The sequence below is a fragment of the Ylistrum balloti genome, unplaced genomic scaffold (assembly GCF_031769215.1).
Source record: "Ylistrum balloti isolate Yb309-2 unplaced genomic scaffold, AGI_CSIRO_Ybal_v1 Utg369606, whole genome shotgun sequence".
Classification (NCBI taxonomy): domain Eukaryota; kingdom Metazoa; phylum Mollusca; class Bivalvia; order Pectinida; family Pectinidae; genus Ylistrum; species Ylistrum balloti.
In genome coordinates, this window is record NW_026781884.1 from 843,260 (window position 1) to 856,009 (window position 12,750).

At 33.3% G+C, this 12,750-nt stretch overlaps 1 protein-coding gene across 1 annotated transcript; it reads right to left on the reverse strand.

Moving 5' to 3' along the window:
- Window positions 1–481: 481 nt before the first annotated feature.
- On the reverse strand, window positions 482–8,596 carry LOC132546550 (uncharacterized). Its single transcript, XM_060210271.1, has 6 exons — window positions 8,438–8,596; window positions 6,753–6,815; window positions 4,729–4,834; window positions 3,647–3,680; window positions 2,012–2,082; window positions 482–873 (listed from the first exon to the last, which is right to left on the reverse strand). The coding sequence occupies exons 1-6, from the start codon at window positions 8,594–8,596 to the stop codon at window positions 482–484; spliced, it is 825 nt and encodes a 274-aa protein (XP_060066254.1).
- Window positions 8,597–12,750: the final 4,154 nt, after the last annotated feature.

Below are 12,750 nucleotides of genomic sequence, written 5' to 3' on the forward strand. Positions count from 1 at the left end.
TGAAAAAGGACAAGGCAATGCTTACAGGACATGGCAATGCTTACAGGACATAGTCTGCAAGAAGGTAATTATGTAAAATATCATATGACCGACCGTGCAATTGAAAACACGAAAGGACGTCTAAATTCATTTTCCCTATCTGTAAAGCAGTCCTTGAGAAAACAAGATGAGATAGGGAAAAAATTAATACAACAAAGGACTAGTTCTGTTAGCGCACTGTTAGTAGCTCATGCAAAGTTGTTGTACAAAACAAATCCTGATATGAAGGTTTCTGGTGTTGAAATTATCAATTAATTTTTTATTTATGCAAATGCCCTAAAATTTCCTTTATAAAAAAAAAACATTCCTGGATGTAATGTTTATCCCATCGTGAGAAAGTACTTTCCAGAATGTCGAAATACGTCCGGAGAGATGAAACTTCCAGGACAAACCGACTCACACAATTCTGATTGTCACTCACTTCACTTAACAAATATATAGTCTACTCTGATTTTGTATGTTTTTGAAATTTTGACCATTCGTCATTCTGTTTTTCTGTATCAACGTTATCAGCAGCTTCAACTTCTTCGTCCTCTTTTCCTTCCATATCGGCATCTTCATCGTCCTCATTTTCGTATTCATCTTCGTCTTCGTATTCTTCTTGTTCTTCTTCATCTTCTTCACATTGTGCACGAAGCTTCTGTCTCTTCCGTTCCCGCCGCGCAGCATCTTTGCGCTGTTTCCGGCCAGCACGCACTTGTTGAAAAAGTAAGTAAAATGTTCCCACGGCAAAGCCAATCGTACATGATAGCTGTACCATGTCTATATACCATTGTGACCATGTTTTGGGTACAATCTCTAGAAGCTCCATTTCAAACGTCGCGTACGCATTTTCTACAAGGATAAAAATGTAGTTGAGTTAACACATGGGTCACAATGTTTCATGAACTTAGTGTACAGCTTTTACACTGCGTGTATTCTGGTGGGTTATCTGACGTACAGACCAAATGGAACTAGGTCAAAGCTTTGCTTTACGTTTAACTCTTGAGTAAGACTTTAACAGAAACGATTTACTGCTAATGTCACTTTGGAATGACTTTCGGACCGGCTGATAACAACTATGTGTAACTACTTGGTATTACTTTCGGATCGGCTGATAACAACTATGTGTAACTACTTGGTATTACTTTCGGACCGGCTGATAACAAATATATGTACATACCTGGTATGACTTTCGGACAGGCTGATAGCAAATATATGTACATACCTGGTATGACTTTCGGACCGGCTGGTAACAAATATATGTACATACCTGGTATGACTTTCGGACCTCCTGATAACAAATATATGTACATACCTGGTATGACTTTCGGACCGGCTGATAACAAATCTATTTACATACCTGGTATGACTTTCGGACCGGCTGATAACAAATATATGTACATACCTGGTATGACTTTCGGACCGGCTGATAACAAATATATGTACAAACCTGGTATGATTTTAGGAGCGCCTGATAACAAATATATGTACATACCTGGTATGACTTTCGGACCGGCTGATAACAAATATATGTACGTACCAGGTATGATTTTAGGAGCGCCTGATAACAAATATATGTACATACCTGGTATGACTTTCGGACCGGCTGATAACAAATATATGTACATACCTGGTATGACTTTCGGACCGGCTGATAACAAATATATGTACAAACCTGGTATGATTTTAGAAGCGCCTGATAGCAAATATATGTACATACCTGGTATGACTTTCGGACCGGCTGATAACAAATATATGTACGTACCAGGTATGATTTTAGGAGCGCCTGATAACAAATATATGTACATACCTGGTATGACTTTCGGACCGGCTGGTAACAAATATATGTACGTACCAGGTATGACTTTTGGACCGGCTGATAACAAATATATGTACATACCTGGTATGACTTTCGGATCGGCTGATAACAATTATATGTACGTTCCTGGTATGACTTTCGGACCGCCTGATAACAAATATATGTACATACCTGGTATGACATCCGGGATTCCCTTTTCTCCCCAGGCCAAGTGAGGTGGTATCCTAAGTCTTCTCTTTTCTCTGTTTGGAAGGAATAAACTTGCTCATATACTGTATACAATTTATTAAAATGAAAAAATTAATTTTCTTGATCTAATCTGAGTGTATGTCACAAGCTTACTAAAGCAAGTATATCCCTGTAATGTATATACATATAGTACTTCACAAGCACCACTGTCAGGAGATAATTTAGACTTATCTTTTACCATTACTGAAGGTTCATTTCAGATAATTTTTGTATCCGATTTCGTTTAAGTTTCATTTCATTGTCAATACTTTAACATGGTGAAGTATACTGATGTAAGACTTCATTTTCACTCTAGCGCGTCAATACAAAGAGGACAATAAGAATTGACAACTTTATGAAAAAGAAACACAGAAAACAAAATGAAATTGGGACATCAATTACCTATGTAAATCGGAGACATTTCGGACAAGTATTCATATGGCATTTGTAGTTTACCTGGATGTTTTTAAGCTTCAACCCAAATTTCATCAAAATGCTTTATATACTTCACATTCAAGCAGTATAAGATTTATTTTAAACTCTAACCTCTACTTTCCATATTGGGTCCCACCTCTCTCTCCCCGCCCCCTTTCGTGTATAGATATTTAAAACAAGTTTTGGTCAAAATATTTTCATTGCAACAGAGAATTAATTTTAAAGAATTGTATCTATTTGACTCACTGGGCCTCACCCCTCAAGAGAGTTAGACTCATCGTTTACGCAAATATGAATCCCAATCATCCCAGAATGCTTCACATAAAGCTTTAAACAACTCTATAATTTCTACAAAAAACAAATAGAATTTTAAGAATTGGCCTGTTGTTATTACGATCTTGAAAATACATCTGCTGCTTCAGTATTGGGTGGCATGATGGTATGGAATTCATTCAAACCACGGAGTTAAGCAAGCAATCTTTTTTTATTGAAAAGGACGATTTTTTTATATGACGAAACGACGATATTTGCAATGAATAAATATTTATCCTGCAACTGACGCGGCCATTTTCGGAATACACTAGCAGTGCTTGAAAACAGTTGTATTTCAGCACGTGCGTTAATTTGACAAAATCACTTTCTGGATTTACATAAAAATTACTTTTGAAATATATTTCCGCACAGAACAATTATTTTGGCGTACGTCATCAGACAAAATCCCATGTAACAAAAATTGAACCAAAAACTGTGTAGTTTTGATAGTCTGAATTTTCAACAGTAATGCAGAAAAAATAGATTACATACAAAATTTCTAAAAATAAAGGCTTCAGTTTGGCTCTGCACAGAGAAAAATGGCGATCTACTATTGTCTTTCTTCAGAATCGCCAAAATACAGCTGATACTTTAAGACACTGACCATGCATTCTCTGTTTCTTACACTACCAGTATGTCTGTAGTTATAACTACAACTGAGCTCATTTTTAGATTATATATAGCATTAATACATTGACTGATACTTGGCAACAAGTGAACAGACTGGCGGCAGGTTAACGAATCGACCTTCACTTTTGGAGTTGATATTGCGTTTGGGCAAAATTTTACCCACTCTACAGTACAGTCAGACATATAAACTTCCATACTTACCCAATACAAATGTCGGTGATGCCAACTTCAATACCTGCAGAACAAAATAAACTTATTGAAAATGTTATACTTTATTGAACCATAAGTACTACGGCGAACTGTATTCCGGTCAAGGTATTCATTGTCAGGTACCTCAGGTAAAAAACTCCGCGGAATGATTATACGGTCAAGTTGGAACGGTCTTGTAATTATCGTCTTTGACGTAACTGACGGAGGCTTGTACATATACTTCAAGATGAATATCATTAATTTGATATAGGTATAATATATTTGTTACAGATGTAGTTTTCATATAGTTTCGAGGTTAATTTCGTCATCTGGTACATCCGGACTTCAATCGAAAAAGAGAAATTTGCTGACGGTATGTCGTGGTTTTAAAGTGAAATATTACTTTGTTTTATCTACCACTGACCTGGCATATACTGATTAAATTAGAAAATAATGAACATCATTTATCAGCTTAGTACTCCTAAGGTATACATACTAGGTGAGCTTTTTCTTTACCTCCCCAAGAACCTAGCTTCCATTGTCTAGACTGTAATTACACTGCTTATTGTAACCAAACGCATAGTGAAGTCAAAAAATTGCTCTTATTTTTCAATTTTGTGAACTTCTCGATTAATCATATATCGCAGAAGTCAGTCTATGATTAGTCACTGACTGCCCTGATATCAACATCGTACTAGCCTTTCACTCGGACGTTCTGGGTTCGATTTCCCAGTCGGACGTGAGAATGTATGAGGTTACTTGTCAATGTGAATTTTTCCCTGTACACTCCAGCTCCGCCACCCCACTGCATCATGGCATATCCTTTCTCTATGTATGTCGCTTAATACATGTACATTTTCTTTGTATATACATCGTAAATTATCAATTACTTTGCCTTGCACCCTACAGTTTGTTATTACGAATTCATGAATACATGTAATTCCAAATACATCTCAAAATAGCTTAAATATTTGACAAATATTATCTATAAGAATGAAATGATAATGTTTTAACAATTAAAACGTTTTTAATTATATCACTGTATATTATCTTGCTGAATTTATCCCCGTGATATCACAAATATAACTACTTACCTTGGAGAACCATCCTTTTACCGACGACAAAAGTCATTTTCTGACCAGGCCTCTCTTCCGTGTCCTGTGATGTCTCGAATTTTGTCTCGTTGTCATTTATCCATATCTGGAATACGAATTGATTTATCTTAATATATTATATAAATAAGACGTAAGATTTATCTTAATATGTCATATAAATAAGACGTCAGATTTATCTTAATATATTATATACACAAGACGTCAGATTTATCTTAATATATTATATACAAAAGACGTCAGATTTATCTTAATATATTATATACAAAAGACGTCAGATATATCTTAATATATTATATACAAAAGACGTCAGATTTATCTTAATATATCATATACAAAAGATGTCAGATTTATCTTAATATATTATATAAATAAAATATATTATATATTCAAAAGACGTCAGATTTATCTTAATATATTATATAAGATTATCTTAATATATTCAAAAGACGTCAGATTTATCTTAATATATTATATAAATAAGACGTAATATATTATATATCTTAATATGTCAAATAAATAAGACGTCAGATTTATCTTAATATATTATATACACAATAGATTTATCTTAATATATTATATACAAAAGACGTCAGATTTATCTTAATATATTATATACAAAAGACGTCAGATTTATCTTAATATATTATATAAATAAAAATATATTATATACAAAAGACGTCAGATTTATCTTAATATATTATATAAATAAGACGTAAGATTTATCTTAATATATACAATCTAAGATTTATATATAATATATACAAAAGACGTCAGATATATCTTAATATATTATATAAATAAGACGTAAGATTTATCTTAATATATACAAAAGACGTCAGATTTAATATATATATAAATAAAATATATAATATATACAAAAGACGTCAGATTTATCATAATATAATATATTATATATCTTAATATATCATATACAAAGACGTCAGATTTATCTTAATATATTATATACAAAAGACGTCAGATTTATCATGATATATTATATCTTATATATATATATTATATAAATAAGACGTAAGATTTATCTTAATATATACAAAAGACGTCAGATTTATCTTAATATATTATATAAATAAGACGTAAGATTTATCTTAATATATACAAAAGACGTCAGATTTATCATGATATATTATATGTATTAATATATATACTTAATATATTATATAAATTATATCTAATATATATATTATATATATTATATATATATAATATATTCAAAAGACGTAGATTTATCTTAATATATAAATAAGACGTCAGATTTATCTTAATATATTATATAAATAAGACGTCATATTTATCTTAATATATACAAAAGACGTCAGATTTATCTTAATATATCATATACAAAAGACGTCAGATTTATCTTAATATATTATATAAATAAGATTTAAGATTTATCTTAATACATACAAAAGACGTCATTCATCTTATTGTATTATATACCTTATATCTAAAATATATTATATCCATATTATATATCTAGAATCTAGTAAGTAATATAGACGGTATGGTCCAATATTGGTACTGGACCCTAACAAACAACTGTTCGTTGGATGCGTATTACTGGGATAGCTATATGATCAATGAAGTAAAATGACGTCATATTGATTCAAAACACATATGACGTCAAATGAAAAGATATATGTATGGCATCAAAATATCGAATTATCAAAACATTAGTGAGAGTTATTTTCTCGAATTCTTTAATTTATTATTTAGAAATGGCGATTTATAATCTGATAATCTCGAGATATCATCTCAGGAAGTCGAGTTGTTTCAAATATTTTCATGGAATTTCTCAAGATTTCGAGGTATTTATCACTCAAAACTCACGAAAACTTATTTGTGAAAGAGAACTTATTTGTGAAAGAGAATCATCATCATCATCATCATCATCATCATCATCATCATCATCATCATCATCATCATCATCATCATCAAATTGATGTATAATATTATTAAAGAATGAAATGACCAAAGCTTCTTACGTCAAAGTCGAACACGACTGTATCTCCTTTTTTGGCTTTTACTTTACACACGTCGGGCATATGCTGTAGAAGAGAACAAATATAATATTCAGTTTTTTTTATAACAAACATACATACATTAATAATCATACAGGTATTTTACTGTAATTCAGATTACATTCATTCCTAGATACATTAAAAAAGTAAAACCATCATCATCATCATCATCATCATCATCATCACCACCATCATCATCATCATCATCATCATCATCATCATCATCATCATCATCATCATCATCATCACCACCATCATCATCATCATCATCATCATCATCTTGTAAATCAAATTTTTATTCCTGTGAAGTTGTAAATTATGTTGATAAATTATTTGCAATGTGTCTAATATGTTAAATACCACGAATCGACTTTTGATCAATCACCATCACTGAAAGAATCATTGTATATCAAAGAGATATAAATTTATAATGATGAAAAATTATCAAACTGTCACGATATTTGTGACATCAGGTACGGAGAGTGATCAGAGATAAGACCCGGAAGTGTGATTGGCACGTGTGCCCCGAGCAATAAATCGTGTACATGTACATTCGTGTGGGTCTCAGAGGTCACTACATCATATCAAACGTATGTAGAATATTTGTAATATTACAAAATACATTAAACGATTTACAGTTTATAGAGATAAATTTTAATATTGTTTATTCCGCATTAATGATCAAATCGATTCTTGTACGAATCTACGGATGGCTATAATGCCATTGATAGATTGAACACTTATATTCGTAATGTAAGCGAAATCTTAGTGTATCATTTCACCATTTGGAACAAGGAAGTGAAATTCTAGTCTCACCATGGGAAGGTTGTGCTTTTGAAAAGTTGTGGTTCTAAGTATCATTGGTAAATCTATCTATCTATGATGAAATATATACTAAAGAGATGGGAGAAATTACTACATATAATGGACTACAGAGATCAAACGCGTTTAAGGTCGACTTAAGATTTTTCTGGACGCACAATGACCAGAAACGTCGTTAGAAAAAAAAGAAAGAAACAGAAATTTTCTGGGAGAGTAATAATTGGCATCTTATGTGTATTTAAGACTTTGTTATAAGTACTGAATGGCATGGTCCTGTACATTTTACACGTGTCTCGAAGTAGCTATCACAGACATATCTGTTACAATGGTGTCAAATTAAGTTATACCATTACAGGTATTCACACAATTTCATTCACATAAAACAGAAATATACCTTAAGGATGTATGCTACATTTCTCTTCTGCAAATGATTTTTACATTAATACAAGATATGTATAGAAAACATAGTCATGAAGGCAGTTTAGACGTTATCATTGGTAAACTGTTTGATGACTCAACGACCCCCATGGGAGGTATCTTCAATTTCAAAGCATTTCTTCATTGTCTTCAGGAACAATAAAACTAATACCATAAAATGACTTACAAATCAGTCTCTCCGAACTTGAGCGATCACTACGTTTCCTTTCCTGTTGACATTCAGAGAAATATTTCATCTGCACATGTAATGTTCACGTGAAATACCGTTCTCCCTAACGCGGTACATTTCCCCTTTGTCAAACTATCTTTAATTCATTATCAACCCATTCCCTTAAAACAAAAACAAAAAACAAAAACAAAAAACAAAAACACGAGTCCACTACACTCACCATGGTTTCAATTTTCAGTTCAGACTGTATAAGAATCTTTCCTGTGCCTGCCGGTTTATCCAATATTGTAGATTCCTGGAACATTCTCTGGAATTGTCCGTGTGCCGATCGTCCTAGAATGGACACCATCATTAATATTAACACTCTGCGCAAATACATGGTCTCTGGCCAAGATTCCAGACCGAACTGACTACTAACTTAAACGTCCCTTTTTAGGCTATTTGTAAAATGTCGTTATAAAGATATCCATCCGGGTACCTTATCAATAACAGTGACTGAGACCGTCCGTCACAAAGTCATTCAACTGGAACGATATGTCGGTTTCTTAGAATTCATACCGTAGCTCAAGGAAGATCTCGTACCGGCAAGTGACGTTGACAATCCCCTACGGTCCTTTACACTTAGATTAATAGTTTACCTGTAATCTACTACCTGAATTCATATTGAATTCAGCGGCCAAATAAATCTTGTTTTTACAGTATTATTCATTCATCCATTTTTTTAACATTTATTTTTGTTTGTTTGTTTGTTTGTAATTACTTTTTAATTTCCACAATTTTTGAAGAGGAAGTAGGGAGGGCTGGGGAGTCAGGATTTTAAGCCCAATAACAACTGAGTACATCAAAGCGGTTTGTTCTATTCTCAGCAAACTTTCAAAAGTTATGTTAGAAAAAAAAATCGAATTACCTCATGGTAAGAACTTCCTTTTCGAAAAAAATGGTTTCGGTTCTATAAAACAGAAAGACACACCACTTTCCCCACATTTTCAACATTTTCAACGTTTTTAGTTTCCGCTTCCGGTTGAGATGGCCGCAGGAATTTTTCTTGTCATCATATTTTTTGGTTTTTACTCAAGAATATGGCCAAATGTCACCACCAGGCTAAATGAAAACAACATTACATACAAGATTGAAAACCTTGGCTTTTATGCATGTAACTCACTGGAGCAGGTAAATACAAATGACTTTGTAAACCACACAATTTTCCAGCGGCATTATGTCCACAACGTCACCAGTTTTGACGAATGTCATTCGTCAGTGTACTGCACATATAGGCCCAATAAAAACAGATTCCTACTGACTTTTTGCATACTTCTTTGCGGCGAAGTGGCCTCAAATCCTGGCCCCATAAAATATCCATGTGGAAAATGTGAAAAGTCCGTCAGGAAAAACCAAAAAGCCATTGCCTGTGATATTTGTGATTTATGGTTTCACGTTAAGTGTACTGACTTATCCAAATCTTCCTACGATTACCTGTCAAATTCTGAGTGTGAATGGAGCTGTGTTACCTGCTCTCTGCCAATCCTTTCGGACTCCTTCTTTGATGATAGCATCACTATACAAACTGATGAGCGAGTCTCTCCAGATTATAGCACTAATTTAGATCAGAGTGACCTCCCTTCTTCCACTGCTGAATCTGATCACCATCAAGAAGATACATTTCAGTGTTTCAAAAATAAAGGTCTACATTTTATCCATCTCAATGCTAGATCTCTTTATTGTAAAACTCATGAACTCCGTAACATTGCTAGCAAAACTAATGCTGCTGTCTTATCTGTCACCGAGTCCTGGCTTGATGGTTCCATTACCGACTCTGAAATACACATAGACGGATACGCTGTTCTACGTAAAGACAGAAACCGTTCAGGCGGCGGCGTATGCACCTACGTCAGAGAGGATTTATCCTTCACCCCATTGGACGTGACAAATGAGAATGACGAGTTCCTTTTTATAAACATTCTCCTACCAAAAACTAAACCTATCACTGTGGGTACATGTTACAGACCACCTAACCAAAATAACTTTTGTGATAACTTCGAAGACACTTTACACAATCTAAACTTGGAAGGAGAAATTATTATTCTGGGTGATTTTAACATCTGTTTAAAAAATAAAAACAACCCATTATATTCTACGTATTGTAGTCTTTTGAAATTTTTGAACTTTGAACAAATTGTCTCAAACCCAACTAGGGTCACTGATACTTCATCATCACTTATAGATCATATTTTGTGTAACTCCAAGGAAAAGATAAGTCAGTCTGGTGTTTTACATATAGGTTTTAGGGACCATTTTCCTGTCTTTTGCACTCGCAAAATTACAAAAAGTGTTTATAATAAACATAACAATATCACTATCCGGTCAACTAAGAACTATTGCAAAGACTCATTTATTAGTAAATTGGCCGAGGCTAATTGGGAAAAATGTTTTCTTGCCCCTAACATAAACCAAGCCTGGGAAATTTTTAAAAACCTTTTTACGGAGGCTTTAGACCATGTCGCTCCTAAAAAGGAAGTTCGACTAAAACAGCGAACTGAACCATGGATTACGGCCGATATTTTAGACCTCATTTCTGAAAGGGACAAAAAACTAAATTTATTTAAAAAGTCTAATAATCCAGAATTTTACGGTCAATTTTGTCAGTTAAGAAATCGTATACAAAAAAGCCAAAAACAACTAATTCGAAAGCAAAATTGAAGAAAACAAAGGAAATTCAAAAAATCTTTGGAAACAATTTAGGGGCTTGGGCTATGAAAGAGGCAGGAAATCAAATTCTAAAACAGTTTTACATATTGATGGTGAAAACTGCCATGATGTTGTTACAATAGCCAACCATTTCAACAAATTTTTCACAACTATTGCTTCAAAACTTGTAGATAAATTACCTTTATGTAAAGGAATTTATCATTATTCTACCAAATTATTTCATGATTTTTACTCTAAAAGGAATCCAAAGGGGGTAAAATTTCATCTTCGCCATGTTTCAGAAGATTTTGTTTATATTTTGTTTATGTAACCCAAATGTATGTAAAAGTACAGGCCTCGACCAAATTCCTGCTAGATTTCTGAGGGACGCTGCACCAATGATCAAAATTCCAGTCACATTTTTAATTAACATTTCAATATCTGTAGGCGTAGTTCCGGACGATCTAAAAACTGCGAAACTCATTCTTTTATTCAAAAAGAAAGGTAGACTGCAGGCGGAAAATTACCGTCCTGTCAGCATTTTAAGCATCGTGTCTAAAATTTTGGAAAAAGCCGTTTACAACCAATTAGAAAGTTTTCTTGCTAAAAATAATTTATTGTATGAACTCCAATCTGGCTTTAGGAAGTCATACTCTACTGATTCTTGTTTAATTTATTTAATTGATCAAATCAAATCTCAAACAGCCAAAGGTATTTATACAGGCATGGTCCTACTTGATTTACAAAAAGCGTTCGACACGGTGAACCATTCGATCCTATGTGAGAAATTGAAAATCATTGGTGTCGAGTCCTGCAACTGGTTTAAATCATACTTAGAAAATCGATCCCAATTAGTGAGTTTAAATGGAGTGACCTCCGCAATAGACAACATCCATTGTGGGGTCCCCCAGGGTAGCTTACTGGGCCATCTTTTATTTCTGATTTATGTAAATGACATGCGGATAGACATTTCCTGTAAACTACTTCTGTATGCTGATGACAATGCAATTATTTTTTCACATCACTGTCCCAAAACAATCTCTTCAAAATTATCCTTAGTTTTGGAATCATGTCATGATTGGCTCGTTGACAACAAACTATCATTACATTTAGGTAAAACAGAAAGTATTTTATTTGGACCAAAGAGAAAATTAGGACAAGTACCCGAGGATGATTTCAAAATTTCATGTAACGGTCAAAACATTGTTTCGCAATCTTCAGTAAAATACTTCGGTGTTACGATAGATAAATTTCTATCTGGAGAGGAAATTGTCTCCAACATTATCCAAAAAATCAACCAAAGACTTAAATTTTTGAACAGAAATAGTAAATGTCTATCTCTAAAATCTCGTAAAACTTTATGTTCTGCTCTGATTCAGTGCCACTTTGATTATGCGTGCACCTCCTGGTATGAAGGAATTACTAAGAAACTCAAAGGTATACTCCAGACTACCCAAAACAAAATGGTCCGCTTTATTCTTAACGTTGATAACAGAACAAGGATCACTGTCACTGAATTAGAAAAACTAGGCATGCTTAATGTAGAACGAAGGGTCCGTCAACTTCGCCTCAACCATACTTTTAACATCTATAATGGTAAATGTCCACAATATTTATATGAACTTTTCTCTCTAAACAAAAACTGTTTTGGTACTAGATCTGGAACGATGAACTTCTCAATAAAAAACGTTAAAAGCATAGAAAGTTCTTCCTTTTCTACTCGGCCGCAAAAGATTGGAATTCCCTTCCAGAAAATATTAAAAATTCTAAAAATAAATATCATTTTAAAAACAAAGTAAAACAATTTCTGATGCTACAATCAAAAGGCGAATTTGACAACCCCTTCGT

Bases quoted from the DNA above. Each gene is read 5' to 3' on its own strand.
- LOC132546550 (XM_060210271.1), bottom strand. From the start codon at position 8,596: ATGTATTTGCGCAGAGTGTTAATATTAATGATGGTGTCCATTCTAGGA. The intron at 6,816-8,437 runs GTGAGTGTAGTG...TCTCTTCTACAG, and splicing joins AACTGAAAATTGAAACCATG to CATATGCCCGACGTGTGTAA. The intron at 874-2,011 runs GTATGTACATAT...TTATCCTTGTAG, and splicing joins AATCCCGGATGTCATACCAG to AAAATGCGTACGCGACGTTT.